A 27,940-nucleotide genomic window follows, 5' to 3' on the forward strand; every position below is an offset into this window, starting at 1 on the left:
CCAAATATTCAGTAACAACCTGTGAATTGTGAGGAGGAGCACCATCTTGTTGCCACCAAATTCCTTGGTGTTCTGCTATGGGAATATCTTCCATCAACTGGATCAAATCATTTTCTAGAAAATGTAAATATCGCAATCCATTGAGATTTTCATTGAAAAAGTAAGGTCCTATGATGCGGCCATTGAACAATCCACACCATACATTAATACCCCAAGTAGTTTGAAAATTACTTTCGCGGACCCAGTGGGGATTTTCTTGAGACCAATAGTGACTGTTATGTTGATTCACAACTCCATTATTGTGGAATCGCGATTCATCGCTCCACAAAATTTGACTGAATATGTTAGGACTTTCATGTAATACTACCTGAATACAAGCAATGAATTCAAGTGTCGTTCAAAGTCCGTGGGTTTCAAACTTTGTACCAACTGAATTTTGAATGGGTGGTATTTATTTTCTTTCAGAATTCTCTGTACATTAGATTTACTCACACCGACTTTTTCTGCAAGAGTACGGATAGAAACATGTGGATGAATAATAATATAAGCCAACACATTGATCTCTAAATCTTCAGTTCTAACAGATCTCGTATGATGACGATGCTTTATAGTAGAAGGAAATGACCCAGTTCGCAATTTTTCTACAACCCTCGAAAAAGTCATTCGTGACGGAATGGGTCTTTCTGGAAAACGTTCTTGGTATAGACGTTGTGCTTGACGGCAGTTTTTCTGACATTCCTCAAAAATTAATAACATATCAATGCAATCACTTGGACTAAACGCGAAAGGCATACTGGAGTTTTCGCACAAAGAACACAGTTACTGTTTTGCAAAGAATCACTGAATCGAACTGATAAGTAGATACAATTTAACATTTGTTACTATGGCATCAACAAGCATAAGCTACTTGATGAAATTGTGCAATATAAAGCAATTCACCCTCAAGTTAGTCACATTCTCAAGAATTTCAATATTATATTCAACTGATATCGATATCGTATCGTAGAAGTGAGAATAAAGGTTTGTATTCAGTAGTAGTCTAGTTCACTTTAATAAAAGATATAGACTGGATTCGTGTATGAGTAAATAAGTTTTTTTGAAACTTTATATTTAAGGAAAAGTGCAATAGCTCAACAACGCCGTAACCGAATTTCAAAAACCAAACATGAAATGATATCAGAATTTAACGTAGCATCTGAATATGTAATGATATATATATATATATATATATATATATATATATATATATATATATATATATATATATATATAGTCCTCGTTTAGGGAACAAAAAAAATTATACCGAATCAGTTAACGACAGATACATGTCGGAGTTAACATTTTTGATCCTCGTCAAGTCATGTTAAAAAATGCTACATTTCTTTTTTATTTTTCTCAGAGTCTATCCTTTTTTTATATGAACTCAAAAATAAAACAATTCCTGCCCTCTTTTGTTGGTACTAATTCCGTTCTAGAAGAACTGATGAGCAACATCGTCAATAAATTAACTAATGATATTCGATAAAAATTAACCTTATAGAACGTAATTTGTTTGAACCTGATATTGAACTGAATGAGGAATTTCAGTTTGAGAAATGCTAAATAATAATTAACAAAAATAAGAACTTCTATTTAACGTTATTTTAAAAATTGAGAAGGGCAAAAAAAAACCGTCATAAAATCGTTGAAAAATTAATTACTACTATAATTATTATTTTTTTTATAGTACTGTCACTTTTCGAATCCCATCATCTGACACCAGTGTAACATTTTTGGCTGGCCTGTGAGTTCGCATTGGAGAAAGTGATCTATGAACTTGATTGATTTTATTCTGTATTACTTGATAGATCTTCAAAACGAGAGTAATGTGTAGGTTCAATACTGACCGGAGACTTCTGTCTTGGGCGTTGAGAAAAATAACTAATTTTAAAATTGATATCGAAATACTTATTGACGAATTTCAACTTCAAATATGGATAGTACTTCTGGAGAATCTTACGTTACCAACTCGGAATTTCTATATCAATCAAGAAAAACATTGGATTCCACCTATCTTGATACGCTGACGTGCTGCTCCCTAGTTCTTCTCGAACGGTAACACTCTTTCTATCGAGGGTGAGTTTCACTTATAAGAATAAGACGAGTTAATGATTTTCTAGGACTTTTTCTTGTTAGATTAAAGTGTTTTGTCCTATTGCGAATACAAAGATCAATCCCACTCCCTCGTTATACTGAGCTAATTTACTTAACCCTTTGCTTTGCTTAATAAAACAAGAGATGATATCTTTTCTGATTTATTGGCGAGGAAGGTCAAGAGACAATATTATGTACTTACATAAGAACAGGACAAAAATAATTTACAAAGAGATAAGAAAACTTCTTCTACTGAAATTACACAAAACAATTGATGAGGAATCGATCAACTTTTAATCGCTAACCTTGACTTTTCCCCAAAAGTACCCCAGAATGGTAACTCTAGGAAACTTGAGAGATGAGAACTTTAATATTCAGAAGAACTTTAATAAGCTGATCAAATAACTGACCGTAGATGCATAGATTGATAGATGAAAAACGATAAAATGGCAGACATACAAGCTTCACTCACTTTTTGAAAAACAAAGAAATCAACAAGATAGAGTTGAAAGAAAAACTGAGAGAAATAATCTTTCGATACACAAAACGAAAGTTTACTTGCTGAGAATCAAAATGTAACTAACTTTGTATTTGACTAATTTTTTCCATTACAACTATTTCTCCCTCCTAAGAAATTATATTTTCTTACTTTGGATTTTTTTATTGGTTATCGGGTGCCACTATCGATTTCGGACCAATCAGAAAGATCGATCCTACTATCTATTCGTTTTGAGGGTGGGTGACGCCCACAAAATCAGAATTGAAGTTACCACTTCTGTCGGGGGTTTACAAAAGGTGGCATTACTTGTAGCCAAAATGTGAGATAATGTTTCAATCTGTGTTAATTCAGTTATTCACCCTAAAATATAATATGATGGAGGTGCGTGCATTACTTTACATAAAGCTATGACCTTCCTTCATGAGAATGGCGATAGTTGTCCGTACAATTATTATCTCTTCGTGGGTAATTGTTGACAATGTCTTATGAAATTTGCAAGAAATACTATCAAAAAACTTGAGACGATCGTCCAGAGGAAGAGATCGTTCTCATGTTGCCTTTCTATTTCTAATTACAATATATGTTCTATATTGAAAAATATTCGTTCAAGTAACTTAATGTCTCCAATATTATTCAGAATTGGCCTGGGTCTTTTCCGTCCAGATCGCAAACACATAGCCTATTTCCGTTAAAAGTCTATTTAGAATTTCGAAGAACAATCGATTACAAGGGGTGTGATTTATGATGTCGCCAAAAGAGAAAAGACATTTCTTTTTTAGACAAGGAAAGGTTTCGTTCCCAAGTAATTTATTTTTATTAGGCATTTATGGTTCTTGTCATAAGTTTTACTATTCTCAGAATATTTGGAAACGTGCTATCTCAAGTAACTTTAGAAATATTACATACAGGGCCTTATTTATGCTTTGTTACACTTTTAACTGTACTAAGCATGATTTAATAAATTTCAAAATAACTTTCAGTATGTTTTTGATTTTGTAAATTCCCGGAAAACCTAAAAAAAATCATTTTTTATAAATAAAAATCAATGATTGAATAAATAATAGGATTACAACTTCAGTAAAAGGCTTAAATTGTTAATAAATTCATAATTAACAAAAAAGTCTTGAAGCATATTTGTCATATCTGCTATAGTTTAAAAGTTATAATTATAAAAGCGGAGGAGCGGATGAAAAAGACAAGTATCAAGGTATCACAATATTGAAAGTTTTATTAAAAATAGAAAAAAAACAGAGATACATTTATTACAGAATGGAGTATGAAAAAAAATATTTGTTTATAACAATTTTTTTAAATAAACGATTAAAAAAGAATAATTTTTTTCTGAACCTTGAAGAACATAATAATTTATGATTTAAACAAAAAAAGGTTCCCTAATTTTATTATTTAAAAATCATGATTTTGTCCAATTAACATAAAACATAATGCAAAAAAAATCGACTTGCTTATAAACAGTGTATTTGTTTATAATAAATGTAACAAATTTAAAAAAGTATTAAGAGTAGTTTTTAACCATGAGACATTGAAACAATAAAAAAATATATGTATTTTTTCAAATTTATAATTTTCAATTGTTAATAAAAAAGTAGAAAATAACATTTTTTTTGGCAACGGTAATCTATTTTTAAGCCTATTAAGAATAACTTCGCCAAAACAAAAAAATGCCAGGGTTTTAGTTTAATAATTATAGGGGTTTTTATATTAACTTTCAATTCAAAAAAGTTGTTAATTAACAAATGCATAATTTATGTTAAAATTGAGATAACAATTTTTGGACTGCGGATTATTGTTTATTGATGTATCCCAACATTACGTGGATTTTTCCATTCCTTAATATTCGCATTCAGTATGTTTGAATATTTTTTTTGTTTTTATGTCAGAGGACGGAATGCGCGCGGAAGCCAGTCTACCCGTTTCTGGATCTATTTTCAGAGTTCTGTAAAAATTATAAATAATTGAGATACAGTTTTGGAAGTCGGGACTTTTTTTTACGCAAATTTTTTTTTCACCTAATTGTTTATAATTTTTGTAATTTTTTTCAGCGTCTTTTCGGAACTTTCCTTAAACTTGCTAGGTAAAAATATGAATCCAATGACACCTTGGTCGTACTTTTTGGACCCGTCTGTAAAATTTCACAACAAAAAGTACATGTGAACCAGACTAAAAATCTCATCTTAGTTGGCACGTACTACAACATTTTCAAAGTCGAAATCGTTTCGGAATGCCAATATACATAGCCAATATACGTAGTTGAAGTTTAATCTTCCTCTTGAAGATGATCCCTTGGTGATTGAAACACGTGTCGAATGTTGAAAATAACGGTTTGCTGTTGGTATAGAACTCCAGTAATACTACACCAAAGGTTCCAAACAATGCATAGTGCATCACAAATGTACTGCGACCTTCAGATCTACCAAAGACGCATTGCACTTGACCAACAACAAGTGTCAAGTGGGTATTTGCGGCTACACTCAGTGATGACGGGAGTGGTTCGTTGAAAACATGTATTGGAGAAATAATAAAGGGCGCCAGGTAAATTTGCCCACAAATACCCTTAGTTATGTGCCTATATCCCTAATTTACCAAAGGACATGGAAACAACGGGTTCATAAAATAGATTTATTCAGAACCAGTGTACTTCATCAACAACATATGCAAATTAACTGAACTATTCAACATAAACAAGTTTAAAAGTCAACTGGATGGTTTGATGACTCCTTCTGAAAAATCCTTATAATAATTAAGCGTTAGTGACGGTAGCTATAGCAGTAGCAATTTATAGCAATATAAAAAAGCAATGTGCAACTCTGATCACAAGTATCCAAATTATATATACAGTCGTAATACCATGATACTCCATAAACTATATTTCACAGCATCAACACCAATTTCCATAAACGAAGCAAAATTTTAGCTAAACATATATATATATATATATATATATATATATATATATATATATATGATGTGTTGTTTTTCCGGGTGTTCATCCGGAATAATGAATAAAAGCTCAAGCAAACCTGGTAAGCGTCAACTCAATCTGTCACTACCTACTAACGACGAGCATGAATCATCTCGAAAAATAACAGGGCCGAAATTAAAATGCATGCAACATTGTGAGGGCGGCGTCGCGAGAGCTCAAGCGTAGGCGCGCACAGTGTCATAATCAAGCATAAAATAGTAATCATTAAATTTCACTTTTGCAATGAAGCAGATATATAAGCACAATAGCGTTCTATAGATATTTAAGATAAATGAAATCTAAACTTGAGTCTCTCCCACGGCGTTGAGTACCAGCTTCAAAGTCCTCAGAACTCGGGACACCCTGTAATATGCTTCGGGTCACAGTGGAAAATCACACCGGTGGTGGTGCCTGTTGTGATGGATCACCCAGTTGATGTGTGGAATTCTACCTCTAGGTTAGGTGCTTCCAATGCTTGGAATCCAGCGTAGCAGGTACGAAAATAAAAATTACCCCAAAAAAAAAACCCTTTAAAAAGAAGTATGCCTTAAAACCTTATATGGTTATTTGAATTCCCAACAGAACAGGATTCTAACAGATTTCTGTCGGTTCACAAAACAAACAAGAAAAACAACGACAATTAATTTCTAAATACGAAAGACTGCAATCTCACCACAGCTAAACTACAGAGAACAAGCTGAGGTGGAGGGTCAGGTAAATCTGCCTACACTAGTCTCTTTATTGAAACAGAAATGTTACACAAATCTCAATAAATACATATATACAAAGGTTAACTTACCCTTGCTAAGGGGTTTTATCACTTCCGTGAACTGTAGAGAATTGCCACGTATCACACAAGATGGTAACAGCTTTACAGGATCGTGTACACGTTGTACTTTGTCGTCGTACAAAAAAATATCACTAAAAATCCTCTTACGAGATCAGTTCTGAATTGTATTCAAAATAACCAACCCATCAAATACACTATACAGTCTACAGAACTCTTTAATGGTGAATTTCGAGATTATCCCAACTGAGGATGATTGAAAAATCATTAAACACCTCGAATTCAACCAGTGGTTACTTTCACAAGGACACGATCCAAACGGGATTGAACACCTTTCGACCTAATCAAAAATGACAAATCCCTACCTATCACTTCTACACATAGATGGCTCACGCATGTTCTAAATAATAATTCCAAAACAAACCTAAACATCCGAACATTACGTATATTCGTGTCCTAAATTTCTAAATACTCGTTACTAAGATTATTCTATGTACAAATATGTAATCTACTATATAATATAATAAGTTTTCTTCGAGTTACGGCTACTCAGGGAACTACAGACTCTCGTGACCTATAAAATACTATCAACTAGATTTCGAAGAAGCTAGCTAGATGTCCGATTCGAATCAGCTGATCGGAACAATGTTTACCTTCAGTGATTTTCGATTAAGGAAAACAAATAAACAAAACCCTTATGACTCATATTCTGCAACTACTGAAATAAGGTGAGTATTGCCTCATCATTTATCTATGTGGTCGTTAACAGTGAATTGTTCGATTCACCATAAAATCATAACAAATATTTCCTCTATTTGAACTAATTACCACATTCTTTTTTTTCAGCTCTAGTCAAACAACCAGAGGCGGATTCGTTGGTATCGGATATCCTTTTATTTTAAAATTGTATGTACAAGTGTGCTGAATAAATGAGATTGATTTCACATACAGGGCGTGTAATTACTAATGTACTCTTAGAATGAAATTTGAACGTTACAGTACATAGTTCGAATCCTTTTTCACCAGTGAATTTTTAAGGGTAGAAAGGTTTGGGCTTTATGCTTCTCTATCTTTATACAAAAAATGTGGTGATCCTCCAAAAAAAAGGAAGAAAGCAATTAATTTCAAAAATGAACTCTCTACTAAGATGTGTAGATCATGCAAATAAGTAACTTTCAGGCACAAACTGGAAGAAAAAGCAATTATTTTCATACAGTTTGTGTCTGAAAATTACTTCTTTACATTATCTATACATCTTTGTAAAGATTTCAGTTTTGAAATCAATTGCTTTCTTTCTTTCTTTAAGAATTCCCTTTTTTTTTCATATAAAGATGAAGAAGTAGAAAGTCAAAACCTTTCTTTCCCAAAAATTAATCTCTCTAAAAAATATACCCCTATCAATTTATTTTTTTAGATTTCGAGAACAGAAAGGAATTACTTTCCAGAACAAGCAATTTTAAGAAATTATATAAGAAAAATAATTTTTTTATTCATAGGTCGAATTCATCAATAAGACAATTTACTGACTAATTATTGAGTAATCGAGTGGGCTGAAGTCGGAAACTGAGGGGTTCATCAAGGCTTATCAGGATGGTGTCTTCAACACCTTAGTCTACCCCAGTGACGTGATGGGTATAGAGGTTTCTGACACAAGGTGCAGGGACTGCCGGGTTAGACTTTTTGGTTTACAGATTTTCAATTTTTCATTTTTTTTTTTTAGAAAGTTAGAAAGCAAAAAAACAAGGAAAATGATTTGTCTCTTATTAATTTAGATTAATACCAATTAATCTGTTTTCACCTCTGCCACAGGGCCTCCATTACAACACTGATACTTATCTGATTTTCATGAAACCTTTTCTTTTATTCTCAGATTCACACATATCACACCTGAAAGATAAGCCAGAATCGGAACTGAATAGACTGTTGAGTATGGTAGTGGACGTGGATAACATGTACACAGCCATGAGTAGGGAAGAAAATCCAGAAACTAAGAAGGTGTACCTGTACTTGTTCAGAGTAAGAAATTCTTCAGATGGAGTAGATCAATTTTTCCATACGTAGCTGAGAATATAAATTGTCTTGATCTTTTTGAAAGAGGTTTTCTTCTTTAGAGGAAACCTCTCATAGTGGATCAGTAAATTATGAGGGTATTTTTATATTCTGATTTCAATTATTTTTCATTTTCAGTTTTTGATTCAGACTTTTTCAATATACCAAATTTTTTCAGTTACTACGAAAATGTGTCTTAACCCTAGACACCCCAGTTGTTGAAGGACCCTTGGGACAACCACCATTCCAAAAGCCTTGTATCCACAAGGCAGTTACAAATTTGTTGGTGTATAAATATTCTCATATAGGTCAACAAGAATTGAAAACCATGTACGAACTTGTGAAAATTCTATTTCATTGTTTGAATACATGGGATTTTCCATGCCCTAGCAGTCAGAAACATATAGTGAGTCAAGAAGAGGCAACAAAGTATAAAATAGAATATACCAGGTAAATTTTTATATATCATAATTCTGATGAAACTCAATAAGTCAATTATTTATTTTATTTATTGCTGGTGAAATCCTAGACTCAATGCTCTTCACATATTTAAAATATTATTAGTAAAAATATTAATTTATTTCTGTTGTAATTTTAATGAAATCTATTTCTTGTGAGCAAATTTCTCTGGTAAACAAAATGTGCTTAGGTAACACTTTATTGTGTACATAATAACAATAATAATAATAATAATAACATGCTTGAATTCGTGTTATAAGTTGTTTATAAGCATGTTATACACACGAATACTCACCGCAGTCGACCGAGTGTTCGAACAGATATAAGAGCAGAGAGAACCTGCTCATCGATAGATGTGTAATGCAGGACTCGATACAATATAAGCGTAACCTCTCTATGGCCTGGATCGATTACCGTAAGGTATTTGATATAATATCGCATGAGCTCATCTTGCATTTGCTCAGATGCCTTGCGGTACCCGACAAAATAGTGAGATTTATAGAACAACTGATTTCACTCTGGCGAACTCGCTTCACCATAACATCTAGTCAAGACAGAGTCCAAACAGGGTGGGTTACTTTCAGAAGAGGTATATTTTAGGGCGATTCTCCCAGTCCCCTTCTCTTCTGCCATTATCAGGTGCACTCGAGGGTATAACCGGAGGCCCAAGGCAATTTGTTTTATATGGATGATCTTAAACTTTATGCTTTTGGAGAGAAGGATTTCCATCAGTCCTTGAGGGTGGTGGAAGAGTACACACATGCTATCAGTATGAAATTCGGGATAGACAAATGTGCAATGGTCCATCTCAAAAGAGGACAATGCGGGGACTAAGGACAGGATCTGCAGCTCGTAGGTGGAAATATCCTTCACCATTTGGATGCCGGAGAGACGTATACTTACTTCGGGGTGGAACAACGCTACTCACAAGAGGTAACAGCAGTGAAGAACTCTCTCGGCGATAAGTATCAGCACAAACTTCGACAGATCTGGTCATCGGAACTGTCGGGAAGAACAAAATTGCTGCAACAAATATGCTTGCCGTTCCAATCTTACTCTACTCGTTTGGAGTAGTGAAGTGGAATCGGGAGGAGCTGTATCAACTCGACGTAAAGACGAAAAATGATGCATTTCTATAAGAGTTTGTATCCCAAATCGTCCGTTCCACAGTTGTACTTCCCCCGACAATAGGGAGGCCGTGGACTTTTGAGATTGGAGTGTACATGTCAGAATAGTACCGGATGTAGCCTGTAAAGTCGTCAGGAGTTCGGATCCCCTTCTCTGCATGGTCGGCGACCATGAGAGATCACGAATCGGAGCATATATCTTCAGGACAGCTGCCCGAGCTGAACTCGGTTTAGTTTTCAACACTGAACGAGGTGATCACAACTCTGTCACCGAGTTGGAACCCGTTCAGCAAAAAGCTCATATAAAAGCCGCAGAGATCACCTCACTTCTGCGGAAACACAAGGATAAGCCAATGCATGCGGTCTTCTTCAATAATATTGAAGACATTGGCTTATCAAAGCGCCTGACTTTCGCTTTCTTCAGGTCGAGTGGGCTGAAGTCGGAAACTGAGGGGATCATCAAGTCTTGTCAGGATGGTGTCTTCAATACCTCAGTTTACCGCAGAGACGTGATGGTTATAGATGTTTCTGACACAAGGCGCAGGGCCTGCTACGAGGCGTCCAAGACTCTAATGCACTTGCTATCAGTATGTCCAGCATATGCGGTCTCGCCCTATATCCATCTACATAACGCGGCTCTAAGAGTGCCCCTCCCCCTCCTGGGGATATTGAATCCGTTGTAGGGAACGAGAAGTGCCGAATTTATTGGAACTATTCGTTCCCCACCCTCAGGCTCATACAAGCTAATAAGCCTGATGTAGTCCTTCTCGACCACCAGAGCAAGAAGATATTTGTCGTGGAGTTTTCAGCTCCTGGCAAGACGAATACTGTCCGAAAAGAGAAGGAAAAAGGGATAATATATCGAGATTTTCAGTAAATTCATGGATGTAGCTGTTACTACGTGGTAGGAAATCATAATGAAGAAAAGATAATTAAAACTTTCTATGTTTTTTACCATTTTCATTTGTAACTAACGTTACTGTAGTTTCGTCCTATAAGAACATTTTCAAACTTATATTTTAAATTATAAAATAATCAATCATTGTTAGTTTAATGTAATAGTTCGAAAATGTCCGTATAGGACAAAACTTGCAGTAGCGTTAGTTACAAATAAAAGTGGTAAAAAACATAGAAAGTTCCAATTCTCTTTTTTTCATCGAGATTTTCTCTTCGAACTCCGCAGACTTTATCCAAGATGGTTGTTCTGATTATTGGAGATCTTGGTGGAATGATGCTCTCTACTCTCGAATCTTAAAATCATACCGGCTTGCCGCACTAAGGCAGAAATCTTAGCCGGACCCTATGCAGAAGGTCAATTTTCGCTCACTGCGCTTGCTCAGGGCAAATGATTTTCGGACCCAATGATCACTTACCCCATGGTGTGGGGAGTGGTCGTTGGTTGATAATGCTGGCGCGCCCTCCTGAATGTATCGGGGCTTCGGGGAATAGGGCCTGACCGGCGCAAACTACGGCAAAAAAAAAGTTCATGCGGTATGAACACGCCTGAAGGAGCTATTGTACACTGAAACATGTTGCGGTTTTGAAACTGTTAAGAGAAAATCTAACAATAAATAAATTGATGAATGTAGCCGTTACTATGTGATAGATTATCATGAAAAATGAGAAATAAAATTTCCAATGTTTTTATACCACAGGAAGTTTCTGCCTCCTATAAAAATGCTATAGATTTTTTTTCTATTAAAAATAAATGTAAAAATGGATAATAGGGACTTCACGAAAAAAAATTCAGGATATAATAAATTTAATAATTAAATATATTCATATACTTCGTATTTCACATACTTTCATTTCACCTCTCACATTTCCTTACCCGTTCTATCGATCTAAAATATTTTCAGCATTGCGGCGTTGCCACTTCCGTCTAAAAGTCCTAGCAACTTCATTTTTTTTAATGGAACACCCCGTATATCAATACATTTTTGGAATTGCTTTGGTATTTTAATACTTTTTTGATAATAATGTCCTATACTTATCTCTATCTGTTTTCGAGATAAAAAATAAATTGTGCTAAATATGGTCCAAAACATAGCCTTAATTGAAATTAAGTACCTACATCATTATTCTCACTTCATGAAAAGTTGATATTTTGATGATAGTTTGGACAAATTCGAAATATTCAAATAACACCAAGAAATCGACTCCATATCATACAGGGCGTGCTAAAATTACTATTATTTCCATTGTGCATAAAAGTAGTCAAAAGTTCATTTTTTCAAATGAAACCTCCTGTATATTACTCGGTAAATTGAAAGATGGTGAAAAATGTTTCAAGATATATCATGTCCCTATACCTAAATCGTCAAGTTTTCTCAATAAAGTCGCTTCTTCTAGAAACATTATTTTTTTTGAATTTGGATTTAGGTAACAGTGGAATTATGAAGCTTATAGCAGTTCGGTTACTTTATAAATAATTTACAAAGACGGTGTTTCGAATCATCTTCCAAAATGAATGCAAATATCGATTATTCAAACGAAATTCTTATGAAATTATTTATTGTACACATGAACAAAGTGATCAAATAATTGTCAGAACGTGTAAAAAATTCATTCTAAACATTTTAAAATGTTTTTTGTACGCGGCTTGTGATCTTCAATACTCCGCACTATTCGCCGCCGCAATTCTTCTTTGGTAGGCACTGGAGTACTGTATACCCTTTCTTTTAAAACACCCTATAAAAAAATCAAGTGGCGTGAGATCGGGTGATCTCGGTGGTCAATCCCACGGCCCTAAATGCCTATACCAACGAACGTCGAAGAGTTCGTCAAGTTTCCTGGAAACTTCCTGGGTGGAATGAGCTGGCACTCCGTCCAGTTGAAACCACGAATTTATTTATTCCTCTAAAGGCAAATTTTCAATAAAATCGGTTACAGTCGTCCTTAATATTTGAAGCTATCACTCTGCATTTAGTGTGTCTTCATAAATAAAAATGCTAATTTTATTGTTCTTCAGAATACAGAAAACATTCAGGTCAAATTTTTCTTGAAAACCCAATTCTTTTGTAACATGAGGATTATGATCAGCCCAAAAATGTTCATTCCTTCTATTGAAAATACCATCCCTCGTAAATTTTGATTCGTCGCTCCAAATTATTTTTGACAAAAATTCCCGATCTTCCTGTGTATGAATCAAAAGGGATTCACAAAAATGCATTCTACGTTCGAAGTCTTCTGCTTTTAGAGCTTGAACTTTGGTAAATTTATACGGATGCATTCCGTGATTTTTCAAAATTCGTTGTACTGAAGCATGGGTACACCTAAATCTCTTTCTGCACTGCGAATGGAATCTTCTGGATATGCATAAAAATATGCCAAAACGTTTTGGTTATGTTGAAGGCGCTTTTAACATGGAGCCATAGTTAAGGAAATTATTTTGTAATCTTACAAACTTCCTCTCGTTCATTGGTGTTAATTCAGGATACATTTGGTTGAATTTTATACAAGTTCTGGCAATGATTTGAACACATTGTCCGTGTATAATAAATAATTTCATAAGAACTTTGTTTGAATGATCAATATTTGCATTCATTTTTGGCGATTTTTTGAAACACCGTCAATAACCATTTATCAATTACTTATAAGTCACCAAACTGTCATAAGCTTGATATTTCCACGGCTACCTAGAAATCAAATTCTTTAAAAATTATTTTTTGTACAACTGTTATTGAAAATATCTTTGATAGAAACACTTTAATCAGAATACCTACCAAAAAATCATTTAGAAAAGTTCACACATGCAGTTCGTGCTATTGGTAATATTAAATCCCTGTGAACTTACTGACTATGACGAAGTAGTATTCAGTCCAACTGTAGAAAGTCCTTCATGACTAACCAATAATCCTCCTTAAAATAACGTGAGTTGGCGTATGTAGTTGTAACATATGCCATGTAATCCAAAGATCGTATGTTCAAATCACATGGACCCTATAATTTTTTTTATTATCAGCAGTAACGTTATACAAAAAAATTTGTATGATACATTTGTTAAAAGTGATTTTATTTTGCTCGTGAGTTTGCTCCACTTGCTGACGCTCGTTTTGCAATAATCCCCACTCACAAAATAAAATGCCACTTTCAACACTTGTAGGTAAAACGTGAATAACTATTTTTCCACAAAAACGGCTTCATTAAGAAAACTTGACGATTTAGGTATAGGGACATTTATATCATCTTGAAGCTCACCATCTTTCAATTTATCGAGTAATATACAGGGGGTTTCATTTGAAAAAATTAACTTTCGACTACTTTTATGCACAATGGAAATAATAGTAATTTTAGCACGCCATGTATGATATGGTGACGATTTCTTGGTGTTATTTGAATATTTCGAGTTTGTCCAAACTATCATCAAAATATCAACTTTTCATGAATTGAGCTGAAGTAGAAGTACTGATGTACTTAATTTCAATTAAGGCTATGTTTTGGACCATATTTAGCACAATTTATTTTTTATCTCGAAAACAGATAGAGATTGGTATAGGGCAATATTAACAAAGAAGTATTAAAATACTAGAGCGATTCCAAAAATGCATTAATATACGGGGTGTTCCATTTAAAAAAATATAATTGCTAGGACTTTTTGATAGAAGTGGAAACGCCGCAATGCTGAAAATATTTTAGATCGATAGAACAGGTAAGGAAATGTGAGAGGTGATATTTTCAGAAAAATCATGCTTTGCGTTTTCCAGAAACGTCTAACCTTCTATCGACCGTGAGTCACGCTGTATATGAGATTGTATTTATAAAGATGTATCCTTTTTTATGACTTACAGCTGATAAATGGAAACTGATTTTACCAGATTTTTTCAAAGAAAATTAGGTTATTATGGATTTTAAATAGATATCGATCAATTTCATCACATCTAACAAAAACATTGAGTGTAAAAATCAGTCACTATTAAGTGCATTGCATTGAAAATCAAATGCAGTGTGAAATTGTATAAGTGACAAGATTAAATTAGAATGTCAGAGGGGTACATTGATTGAGGTTTCAATGATCCTGCGATAACTTTCTTACAGTACTAAATGCTTAAGCAAAATTTTCAGAGGGTTACATGATACCTCTCAAAAATAAATTATTTTTATTATCCCGAAGTAGAAAATGAGTTTCAGCCTTAGGGGTCATTACATATGCACCAAAAAGAGGACTTTGCTTCCTTTATTTTTTATGATGTGGGGGCTGGTCCAACTGGATGGTCGATTCAACAGCTATTTATTTATTATTTATGATTTAGTAGGTTTTACTATGAACATGTATATCAATGTTTACGTAAGCATATGGAGAAGAGAGTTTTGCTTAATTTCACTGACAAGGGAGAGAAAGAAATTGAAAAAGTATGATATTTTGCTTACTTTATACGTTAATGAATCCTTATTCTGCTAGTTGTAGAGGTGGTGTACATGAAAAATTTTGAAAATTGAAGACAATAACCCTATTGGGGGATTTTTCGCCAAAAGTGACGCCAGTTAAAGGGAAAAATAAAGAAAAATGAAGAAAACGTTATAACAATAAGTCAGTCCTAATTTTTTCATCTTTAAATCACAACGTTATGCAGTCTTCCACATTTTTACTTATTGATAATCAACTTAAAAAAGCCTCATTTAGGAAAAAATATTAATTGCACCTTGAAAATACTCGAAATAATTGAGGTGTTTATTTGAATATTATTGATGGTTTTTCAAAAATATTAAACATAAAATTACTTGAAGTTTTTTTACTAATATCACTATAGGTACCTAATATTTACGTAATAAACAAAGTAAATCACAAAGAAAATCACGAATCATGACATGATTAGGCACGTGGACTCGGCAAAATGTCTTCATCGCTTGTATGAAATTCAACCCACCGAACATGACCGATCACAGCGCGGGAACTCCCGAATGCAGTTTCGGTTTCGGTCGTAGTTTCGGCAGATTTGCCACCGAAACCCGTTTTTTTGCCGAAACTCGACCGAAACCGAACTTCGGTCGGACACTAATTGGAATATAAGAAAAATGTTAATTTTCAGAAAAGTGAACTCTGTATGCAAAGATGATAAATTTCGGTGTGGCGTGTGTAAAATTTGTGTTTAACACGCTTTAATTAGCTACACCTCTATGTAAGTATGTATGTATGCATGTTTGTTTGTTTGCTTGTAACTCCCAAGCTTGGGATTTGTATTTGACAGAATTGTCGACACTATTGCTTGATCTATTCGCGGGCATATGACGCTGTACATAACCTCCTTGATATATCGACATTATTGCTTGATCTATTCGCGGGCAGATGGTGCTGCACGTAACCTCCTTGATATATCGACATTATTGCTTGATCTATTCGCGAGCGGATGGTGCTGTACGTAACCTCCTTGATATAATTCGAACTCACTTTACATTTATTTCTTCATTTGAAAAAAGTTTTTTTTTATTAACACGCGCCCTTCTGCCATATTTGTAACCCTCCTTTGCGCGCCTGCTGCCTTGGGCTTGGTAGCTGATTTTCAGGCTTCTTCTCCGGAATCGGAAAATATCAATGGTCATTTTTCTAAACAATTTACGGCTGATTGATCCTAAAGTTTAGATGAAATGAATATAAGTAATGAATGAAATGAATATAAGTAAATAGGAGTTCTGGCTCATTCCTTATGGAGATTAACATGGAAAATGGCTAAGGTCCATTCTGCAATTTTTGGTTCCTTTCAAGGTCACGCGTACGGCAGAGAATGGCGGGTACACCAATCAGAGCGCTCCAAATTGTCACGTGACCCAGATGCATCGTCGCGAGTACACCACACTGGCGCCACCTATGAGTCACTAGCTGAACTATCTATTGGTTGTAACGTGTGACGTCATCGACGCAGGATGGAACGAGTATAGTAGCGATTTAAACGTGGAACTCCGCCCCTCGGCCCCCTTGGTACTTCACCTAACCTATCGGCCCCCTTGGTACTCCACCTAACCTATCAGCTCCCTCGGCCCCCTTCAGTCACGTGATTTTAATTAAAAAAAGTTTATAGTTATGAGATTCGAACCTGGGTCGTCCGCGCCGTACACATTGTCCTTAGCCTCTACACCATTGTAAGATATTGAAGTTAACTGCGAATGTTGGGTATTTACAGCGTTAGTTTTGTCGGGACCGAAATTGACTCATTCATTATACTTGACAGCATTTTTATTTTTGATTTCCATAGAATGTAATTGTCATTATCATATTGAAGATAGAAAAATATACTTAGATTTGGGAAATAATTAATATTTCATGTAAAGAGGTGCATGTGTGTGTAAGAGCGAGAGGCGCGTGTGACGTAATCGATGCACAAATTTACGTGGCTTTGCGTATATTGAGAGATTCATTTGAATAATTTATCGTACAGAATTGTTTCATGTCCTGTTATCAGTAACCGCACAAAAATAGGCGCTCGATTCATCGATACAAAAGTATATGGAAACACCAAAGTTATAGAACACACAGAGTCATCTATGAGTCACTAGCTGAACTATCTATTGGATGAAGAAGGACACTGTAAACACTAGACTCATAAGACGGCATCTGTCAAATGTCAATACATGCCAGCATGGCAGATTCGGCGTTGCCAGTTGTACAATAAATCAATGGTTATGGAGTAATGTAGCGTTGCCGGTTTTGGAATTAATCGTGAACGACTCGATGAAAATTGGAAGCGTGAAAGTGATATATTAATAATAATGAATCAGATTAAAGAAAAAATATGACAACCTGCGATCCGTCATTGTATACGGGGTGTCTCAAAATACATCATTGAAAACAAACATGAGGTCGAAGTGTACAGGGTGCGTCAAAATATATCATTTAAGGAAAAAAACATGTCGATTTGAAATATGATATTAATGTGTATACAGGGCGTTTCAAAATACATCATTTAAGAAAAAAAAACATGTCGATTCAACAGAAGTCTAGCGTTCCAACATGTCGGAAGTCTCGTATCTTTGTTAACCAAGTTAGCATCATCAGGAGAAAGAGGAGATCCAAAAGTGTCGAGAGGTTGAGCTTAGTGGACTCAACGTGAGGGCGCGAATGGGGGAGCGAAGTATTCGACAATGACATTTCAAAATACGTGGTTTTCCGTGCGTTTTCGATCGTTTTTCGTGCGTTTACGATCGTTTTTCGTGCGTTTTCGACCGTTTTCCGTGCGTTCATTCGTTACCGTTTCATCGTTATTGTCGTAACGGTTTTTCGTGTTTCAATATGACAGTCATTTATCACTTAACGCGTTTCGCTAACCAAGTTAGCATCATTAGGAAATGACTAACGTACATGCTTTGTCATATGAAGATTCATTTTTGCGAATTTTCAGGCTCTTGAACGGAACCTTGTGGAACACCCAACCTAACTTCTGTTACAGAGTAGTGTCGGTCAGACAATCAGAATGGAGAAATCAAATATCGCTCGATTGATTGTGCTAGATGAAATTGAACTGGAGAATGAGGGTCGAATAATAATAATAATAATAATAGTGATAAAACATTAAAAGCTTGAAAGTGACGTAGTCAGCGTGATAGGTGGTGGCGTGTGTGATAATGAATGAGTTATTACAAAGAATAATAGCGCAACTGTCAGAAGGGCACTGAGTTGTATATTTACTAATAATGATCGGATCGTCGCATACGGCATGTCAAATGAAAGGATAAAAAATTGAGAATTCATCGACAGAGAAAAAACAAATATGGCGTAATGAATATAATATCCAACGCCTAATGTGAAATAACATAGGAAGAATTGCAAATTTAACAAAAATCACTGAAAAAACTTGTAATTAAAAATTGTTGGGTTATGAACAACTATAAGTTTATTCCAATTGCAGAAGCTTGATTCAAAACGCAGAATTTATTGACAAAAAAATTAAAAAAATCATTGGATACTGAAACATATGATATATTTGGATTCCTTAGGGTGAGAAGGTTTCGAATCCATCAAAAAACGACCACTTCCGGTCCTCCGATTTCGATGATTTCAACATCAATGGATTCGTTTAGATGTCATGAAACATAATTAATCATTTGTCGAAGCCAAAAGGGCCTTATAACCTATTTTCATTATACTAGCAGCAACGGACCGATGTGGGTACTCATTTCAAATGATTTCATTTGTAGATTATGAAAAGTATAATATCGAGCATCTAATATGAAATAGCATAGAAAGAATTGCACATTTAGAGAAAATCATTGAACATATTTGAAATTAAAAGTTGTTGGGTTATGAACAACTACGAGTGTAATGTAATTGCAAAAGTTTTATTCAAAACACATAATTTGTTGACAAAAAAATGAAATAATCATCGTATACTGAAACATATGGTATTTTTGGATTCCTTAGGGTGAGAAGGTTTCGAATCCGTCAAAAACAGATCACTTCCGGTTTTTACTTCCGGTCGTCCGATTCCGATGATTTTGACATCATTGGATTCGTTTAGATGTCAAAAAACATAGTTAATCATTTTACGAAGCCAAAAGTACCTCATAACCTATTTTCGCTATACTAGTCGCAACAGGTCGATGTGGGTACTCATTTCAAATGATTTAATGTGTAGACTATGAAAAATATAATATCGAGCGCCTAATGTGAAACAGCATAGGAAGAATTGCAAAGAGAATCATTGAAAAAACTTCGGATCGCCACGTACATCATGTCAAATGAAAGAAGAAAAATTGCAGAATTCATCTATAAAGAAAAAACAAATATGGTGCAACATGTCAGAAGGACACTAACCCACATCTTCATTAATGATAACTGAATCTCAACGTGCAGCAAATCAAATGAAAGGAAAACGAATGCAGAATTCATCAACAGAGAAAAAAAAACCGAGACGATGCCAAGAGGGCACAAAGTTGTATCTTCACTAATAATAGTCGCATCATCACATGTAGCACTTCAAATAAAATGGGGAAAAAAAGCAGAATTCATGTGTTTGTTGCGCTATTCAAATCCAAGGTGACATGGATCAATGTCAACGCTGAATATGCATATAACAAAGACTCTTTGATTTTCTTTTGTTTCATTTCAGAATATGTCATCACTAATTTTTATATTCAAACCCAAAGTGACATTGATCACTGTCAATGTCGAATCTACATCCGGAGATATGCAGTTCTCAAAGCGACGAAACAAAGGCTCTTTGTTTCATTTTGAAATATGTCATCACTTATTTTACTATAAATACGTCATGCATGGCGAAATGAGTTAGTTGCATCCGTTGAAAGTGATACCAGTGACAAGTGCACCGATTCTATTTGAAAGTAAGTGTTTTAGGTTTGACTCTTTCCTCAGATGAATTTATTCAAATGTAATTTAATTGAAAATTGGTGAGAATTGTTGAATCATTTGATTTCCAAAATTTTTTTCGATATATATATGTTGGATGATTTCAGTCAAATGTTTTACATGTCGTGGTTTGTTTGAGATAGTATTCGCATATATCGTGAATCAAAACATAAAGCTTTCATTTTTTATTTTTTACAGATGGATTTACAAAAGTTGAATGCAAGTTCGATCGTGAAGAGAAAGCCAAGTATCAAAGTAGCAGATTTGCCTGTGGAGATGCCGCAGAGGATATTCACTGCCAAAATCGTGAAAGGAAAATTTGGTGAGGCGGTCTTGTTAGATTTGGGAGATAAAGTATCATTTCTGCCCCACCGAGTGACGGAGGCGTATCGTCCTCACTTAAAAGAATTTTCATTAGGAAAATACGCTATTGTGTTCAAAGGGTTAATGGACATTGGGAAACCGAATCTTGTCGTTTCATTTGAAATTGTACGAAATTAAGGTTAGTACTGTTTCCAATTTTATAGGCAAAGAGTTTTTGGGTGTATACAATATTTTTCATTCGGGTCAAAAATTCTTACTCACAGATATGATCCGCATAAAGTAGTGTTTTCATACAATATATTTCCTTCACTTAGTACGTGCAGAATATGTGTTTTAAATTCTTTATTTTGAATGACACTTGATTTTTTATTTTCATTATAAGTGTAGCAATTACTTCATGAAAGACATTACCCTCTCTGTTGGCAAAAAAATTTTTTTAGTGTATGTTTTTATTGAAAAATCGAATTTATTTCAGTGTATTTTTTTATTGAAAAATCGAATTTATTTCAGAATAATACATCAACGTGTGCAGTATCAGTCAGAGTCATCTCAACAACAACATTCAAAACCGTCATAGCAACCTTTCCAGAACGAGATTCAAATCTCAGCAGTTTCCATTTTTTTCAGTCTATAGTTGCACATTATGAGGCTAGAATTTGTCGATATTCAGTGATTTGTTGGACAAACTGCGTCTATTCAAAATATAGGTACACAACCGTAATGAATTTGGAAGACTTTGAAGATTCATCGTGGTGTGTTCCAAAATTCAAGAAAAACACGCCGTTCTGTATGGGTCATTTCAAAGGAAATTTGTTCAGCTGCAGTCTCAATAACGTTGATATTTTATATAAATGGCTTTATAATATACTACCAAAATAAATAAAATACATATCACACACATCTTTTTTTGAAAATGAAAACTTATCTTATACAGGGAAAGTTGTCAAAAATATGCAATAACAAAAAATTATATACCAGATTTTATAGAGATGAAGAAACATCATATTGAAAGATACTAAGTTGACAAAAACAGGACATTTTAGAAATGAAGGAAATAAATTTGTCTGTCATTTCAAATTCTGATTCGTTGGGTCGATATAACGAAAAGTGGCATTTTATATCTTGAATTTTATTCAGGACATTATTATAGATGATTGACATTTGTCATTAAATTTCAAGTGTGATATTTGGAAATTCATTTCGTATTGTAGTTTTTTCGAAATTCCCATTCAAAATAGCATCCTTTGATATAGATACCACCGGACGAGTCTATTATGTGTAGATAACCTGAGTTTCAATTGTTCGGAGTTCTGAGTTCTTGTACATATATACATAACGAAGTAACGATACAGACAAATATGAAAAATCGTCATAAAATAATTCAAATCCATTCAAGTGAATACATGAATTGAAAGATATTTTAACCTCAACTTCGATATTCTGAAACAAAAACACACAGTATTCACAATTCCATCTTTCGTTATTCCAAGTTCATAGTCATCAAAATTGATACGATTATAATATATATAGGAATATAAAACTATCTTCAAATACAGTTGCATGAATGCACATCAAGCATTTTGTCGTAGTACGGTGACCGGGGCAAAGTTACAACTTCAGCATAATATGAATGTTTATAAATATTAGGGAAGGTCAAGATCATCAACAGGTATTAAGAAATTCATTCGGTGTCCAAAGCTTTCGGAATACAATGCAAATAATTTTCTTTATGACTATTCGTTCGATATTAAATATTATTACCTCAAAATATATCGAAATCATAACACGTTTGCGATTCATTTTTTCAGTTACATTTGAAAAGTGAGTTTCAGTTTGCAGCCCACACATGTTGGAAATTTTGCCATAGTGTGGTGAAAATCGTATTGAAAATTCTACGAAATATAAGCGCATACATACAGAGTGAATCAATATTTGAAATATATCGTTTGGAACCCCCCATAACCCTTCTCTATCGAATTTTGGCAGAAATAATGCTGAGTCGTATTGTAGAGTTAACGTTCGAAATTGGGGAAAGTGAAGTATTCAACAGTTTTGCGTGCGACGGTTTTGCGTGCGTTTTCAAACAGTTTACGTGCATTTATTCGTTATCGTTTCGTCGTTATTGTCGTTTTTTTTTTCTATTTCAATATGACAGTCATTTAACACTTAACGCGTTTCGCTTACCAAGTAAGCATCATCAGGAGATGAATAAAGTCCACGCTTTGTCGTATGAAGGTTCGTTTTGCGAATTTTCAGACTCCTGAACCGAACCATGAGGAACAATCAGCCTAACTTCTGGTACAGAGTGGTGTCGTAAGCCAATCAGACTGGAGAAATCAAATATCAGTAGAATGATTGTTTTAGATGAAATTGAACTGAAGAATGTGGGTCGAATAATAATAATAATAGTGATAAAACATCAAAACTCAACTTGTGTTACAGAGTGGTGTCGGTCAGCCAATCAGAATGGAGGAATCAAATATCGGTCTAATAATTGTGTTAGATGATATTGAACTGGGGAATGTGGGTCGAAAAATAATAATAATAATAATGATAAAATATTAAAACTTTGAAAGTGACGTAGTCAGCGTAGGAGGTGGTGGCGTGGTAGAAAATGTGTGAGGATTTGTGGAAATGAATGAGTTATTAGAAAAAAAAATGGAGCAACTGTCAGAAGGGCACTAAGTTGTATATTCGCTGATAATAATCAAATCTTCGCTTACAGCACGTCAAATGAAAGGACAAAAAATCCAGAATTCATTGACGAGATAATACAAAGATGGCGCAACATGTCAGAAAGACATTAAGTCACAATTTCACTCATGATATTTGGATCTTAACGTGCAGCACATCAAATGAAAGAGAAACGAATGCAAAATGTTATCGACAAAGAAAAAACAAAGATGACGCAACATGTCAGGAAGGAACGAAGCCACATCTCTGTTAATGACAATTGAATCTCAACGTGCAGTACATTGACTGAAAAAGAAAAAAAATGCAGAATTCATCGATAGAGAAAAAAAAACAAAGACAACGTAACATATCAGAAGGGCAATGAGCCATATTTTCGTTAATAATGATTTGTTCTCAACGTACAGCACATCAAATGAAATGGAAACGAATGCAGAATTCATCGACAGAGAAAAACAAAGATGGCGCAACATGTCAGAAGTGCACTAACCTGCTTCTTTGTTAATAAAAGTCGCATCGTCACGTGCAGCATATCAAAGAAAAAAACAAAAGAGGCAACCAAAAGGGTACTGAACCATATTTTCGTTAATAATAGTCGGATCGTCGCATTTGACATGATTCATTCACTCAAAACTGAAATGTTTAGAAGATACCAAAGGAGATCTTACGGTGACTATAAGTTCTGGTATGCTTTGTTAGGTATCGAATGATGCGTGCAATTTCTTTAATTCCAGCGACGTGATTATTCCAAGATATATTGGTGTTCATTTGAACCTCAATAAACTTATTGAAGCAGAAGGTGGAACCCCAAAAAAATATCAGATATAGTACAAGTCAGTGAAGAGCGGCTTTTTTTGCAGAAAAATGTTTGAATTTCTTCAAATTTTCCAAATATCTGTAACAGAAAGACAAAACTCAGCTACGGAACGCTTCTATCTACTAAAGTTAAGTATGTCTCGGTAGTGTGTAACAAAGGTTTCCATTAAATTCACTGGTTGCGCCCTCTGGAGGATGTTTGTTGCGATACACCATAGATGACAATATTTATTGTTTATCATTTCGAATCCGTTGAATAGAAGGGGTTTGGAAATAGAAAAAACAACGTTTCAACGCTTTGTAGACGTGTTTGATGCTCTATGACCAACACCCGTTATCCATATTTCCATTATTATTCCGATTGTATGACCACCAAACATTCAATTTTATTGGGATTGAAGGGAGCTGATAGGTTAGGTGGAGTACCAAGGGGGCCGAGGGGCGGAGTTACACGCTTAAATCACTACGATACTCGTTCCATCCAGCGGCCCCCTTGGTACTCCACCTAACCTATCGATATATTTTGAGGTAATAATATTTAATATCGAACGAATAGTCATAAAGAAAATTATTTGCATTGTATTCCGAAAGCTTTGGACACCGAATGAATTTCTTAATACCTGTTGATGATCTTGACCTTCCCTAATATTTATAAACATTCATATTATGCTGAAGTTGTAACTTTGCCCCGGTCACCGTACTACGACAAAATGCTTGATGTGCATTGAAGATAGTTTTATATTCCTATATATATTATAATCGTATCAATTTTGATGACTATGAACTTGGAATAACGAAAGATGGAATTGTGAATACTGTGTGTTTTTGTTTCAGAATATCGAAGTTGAGGTTAAAATATCTTTCAATTCATGTATTCACTTGAATGGATTTGAATTATTTTATGACGATTTTTCATATTTGTCTGTATCGTTACTTTGTTATGTATATATGTACAAAAACTCAGAACTCCGAACAATTGAAACTCAGGTTATCTACACATAATAGACCCATTTTGAATGGGAATTTCGAAAAAACTACAATACGAAATGAATTTCCAAATATCACACTTGAAATTTAATGACAAATGTCAATCATCTATAATAATGTCCTGAATAAAATTCAAGATATAAAATGCCAATTTTTGTTATATCGACCCAACGAATCAGAATTTGAAATGACAGACAAACTTATTTCCTTCATTTCTAAAATGTCCTGTTTTTGTCAACTTAGTATCTTTCAATATGATGTTTCTTCATCTCTATAAAATCTGGTATATAATTTTTTGTTATTGCATATTTTTGACAACTTTCCCTGTATAAGATAAGTTTTCATTTTCAAAAAAAGATGTGTGTGATATGTATTTTATTTATTTTGGTAGTATATTATAAAGCCATTTATATAAAATATCAACGTTATTGAGACTGCAGCTGAACAAATTTTCTTTGAAATGACCCATACAGAACGGCGTGTTTTTCTTGAATTTTGGAACACACCACGATGAATCTTCAAAGTCTTCCAAATTCATTACGGTTGTGTACCTATATATTGAATAGATGCAGTTTGTCCAACAAATCACTGAATATCGACAAATTCTAGCCTCATAATGTGCAACTATAGACTGAAAAAAATGGAAACTGCTGAGATTTGAATCTCGTTCTGGAAAGGTTGCTATGACGGTTTTGAATGTTGTTGTTGAGATGACTCTGACTGATACTGCACACGTTGATGTATTATTCTGAAATGAATTCGATTTTTCAATAAAAAAATACACTGAAATAAATTCGATTTTTCAATAAAAACATACACTAAAAAAAATTTTTTGCCAACAGAGAGGGTAATGTCTTTCATGAAGTAATTGCTACACTTATAATGAAAATAAAAAATCAAGTGTCATTCAAAATAAAGAATTTAAAACACATATTCTGCACGTACTAAGTGAAGGAAATATATTGTATGAAAACACTACTTTATGCGGATCATATCTGTGAGTAAGAATTTTTGACCCGAATGAAAAATATTGTATACACCCAAAAACTCTTTGCCTATAAAATTGGAAACAGTACTAACCTTAATTTCGTACAATTTCAAATGAAACGACGAGATTCGGTTTCCCAATGTCCATTAACCCTTTGAACACAATAGCGTATTTTCCTAATGAAAATTCTTCTAAGTGAGGACGATACGCCTCCGTCACTCGGTGGGGCAGAAATGATACTTCATCTCCCAAATCTAACAAGACCGCCTCACCAAATTTTCCTTTCACGATTTTGGCAGTGAATATCCTCTGCGGCATCTCCACAGGCAAATCTGCTACTTTGATACTTGGCTTTCTCTTCACGATCGAACTTGCATTCAACTTTTGTAAATCCATCTGTGAAAAATAAAAAATGAAAGCTTTATGTTTTGATTCACAATATATGCGAATACTATCTCAAACAAACCACGACATGTAAAACATTTGACTGAAATCATCCAACATATATATATATATATATATATATATATATATATATATATATATATATATATATATATATATATATCGAAAAAAATTTTGGAAATCAAATGATTCAACAATTCTCACCAATTTTCAATTAAATTACATTTGAATAAATTCATCTGAGGAAAGAGTCAAACCTAAAACACTTACTTTCAAACAGAATCGGTGCACTTGTCACTGGTATCACTTTCAACGGATGCAACTAACTCATTTCGCCATGCATGACGTATTTATAGTAAAATAAGTGATGACATATTTTAAAATGAAACAAAGAGCCTTTGTTTCGTCGCTTTGAGAACTGCATATCTCCGGATGTAGATTCGACATTGACAGTGATCAATGTCACTTTGGGTTTGAATATAAAAATTAGTGATGACATATTCTGAAATGAAACAAAAGAAAATCAAAGAGTCTTTGTTATATGCATATTCAGCGTTGACATTGATCCATGTCACCTTGGATTTGAATAGCGCAACAAACACATGAATTCTGCTTTTTTCCCCATTTTATTTGAAGTGCTACATGTGATGATGCGACTATTATTAGTGAAGATACAACTTTGTGCCCTCTTGGCATCGTCTCGGTTTTTTTTTCTCTGTTGATGAATTCTGCATTCGTTTTCCTTTCATTTGATTTGCTGCACGTTGAGATTCAGTTATCATTAATGAAGATGTGGGTTAGTGCCCTTCTGACATGTTGCACCATATTTGTTTTTTCTTTATAGATGAATTCTGCAATTTTTCTTCTTTCATTTGACATGATGTACGTGGCGATCCGAAGTTTTTTCAATGATTCTCTTTGCAATTCTTCCTATGCTGTTTCACATTAGGCGCTCGATATTATATTTTTCATAGTCTACACATTAAATCATTTGAAATGAGTACCCACATCGACCTGTTGCGACTAGTATAGCGAAAATAGGTTATGAGGTCCTTTTGGCTTCGTAAAATGATTAACTATGTTTTTTGACATCTAAACGAATCCAATGATGTCAAAATCATCGGAATCGGACGACCGGAAGTAAAAACCGGAAGTGATCTGTTTTTGACGGATTCGAAACCTTCTCACCCTAAGGAATCCAAAAATACCATATGTTTCAGTATACGATGATTATTTCATTTTTTTGTCAACAAATTATGTGTTTTGAATAAAACTTTTGCAATTACATTACACTCGTAGTTGTTCATAACCCAACAACTTTTAATTTCAAATATGTTCAATGATTTTCTTTAAATGTGCAATTCTTTCTATGCTATTTCATATTAGATGCTCGATATT

The 27,940-nt window shown here is 34.2% G+C and overlaps 1 protein-coding gene and 1 long non-coding RNA gene across 5 annotated transcripts in view; both read left to right on the plus strand.

Moving 5' to 3' along the window:
- Gcn5 (Gcn5 acetyltransferase) overlaps positions 1-27,940 on the plus strand; it is a 144,160-nt gene that overhangs the window by 34,231 nt on the left and 81,989 nt on the right. For all 4 annotated transcript variants that reach the window (XR_012468110.1, XR_012468109.1, XM_074185531.1 and 1 more), the window contains 2 exons: positions 8,270-8,415; positions 8,627-8,898. Coding sequence is in view for 2 of the 4 variants with exons in the window: in XM_074185531.1 (XP_074041632.1) it covers positions 8,270-8,415; positions 8,627-8,898 (418 nt within the window). In the remaining 2 variants the exon portion in view is untranslated. The remainder of the gene's footprint in view (positions 1-8,269; positions 8,416-8,626; positions 8,899-27,940) is intronic.
- On the plus strand, positions 19,571-21,367 carry LOC141486919 (uncharacterized). Its single transcript, XR_012468114.1, has 3 exons — positions 19,571-20,306; positions 20,530-20,833; positions 21,166-21,367. It is a non-coding gene; the product is annotated as an uncharacterized lncRNA (long non-coding RNA).

Source organism: Leptinotarsa decemlineata, unplaced genomic scaffold, assembly GCF_025532065.1.
Source record: "Leptinotarsa decemlineata unplaced genomic scaffold, Ldec_3_MD MMD2_tig00026375_RagTag_RagTag, whole genome shotgun sequence".
Lineage (NCBI taxonomy): Eukaryota > Metazoa > Arthropoda > Insecta > Coleoptera > Chrysomelidae > Leptinotarsa > Leptinotarsa decemlineata.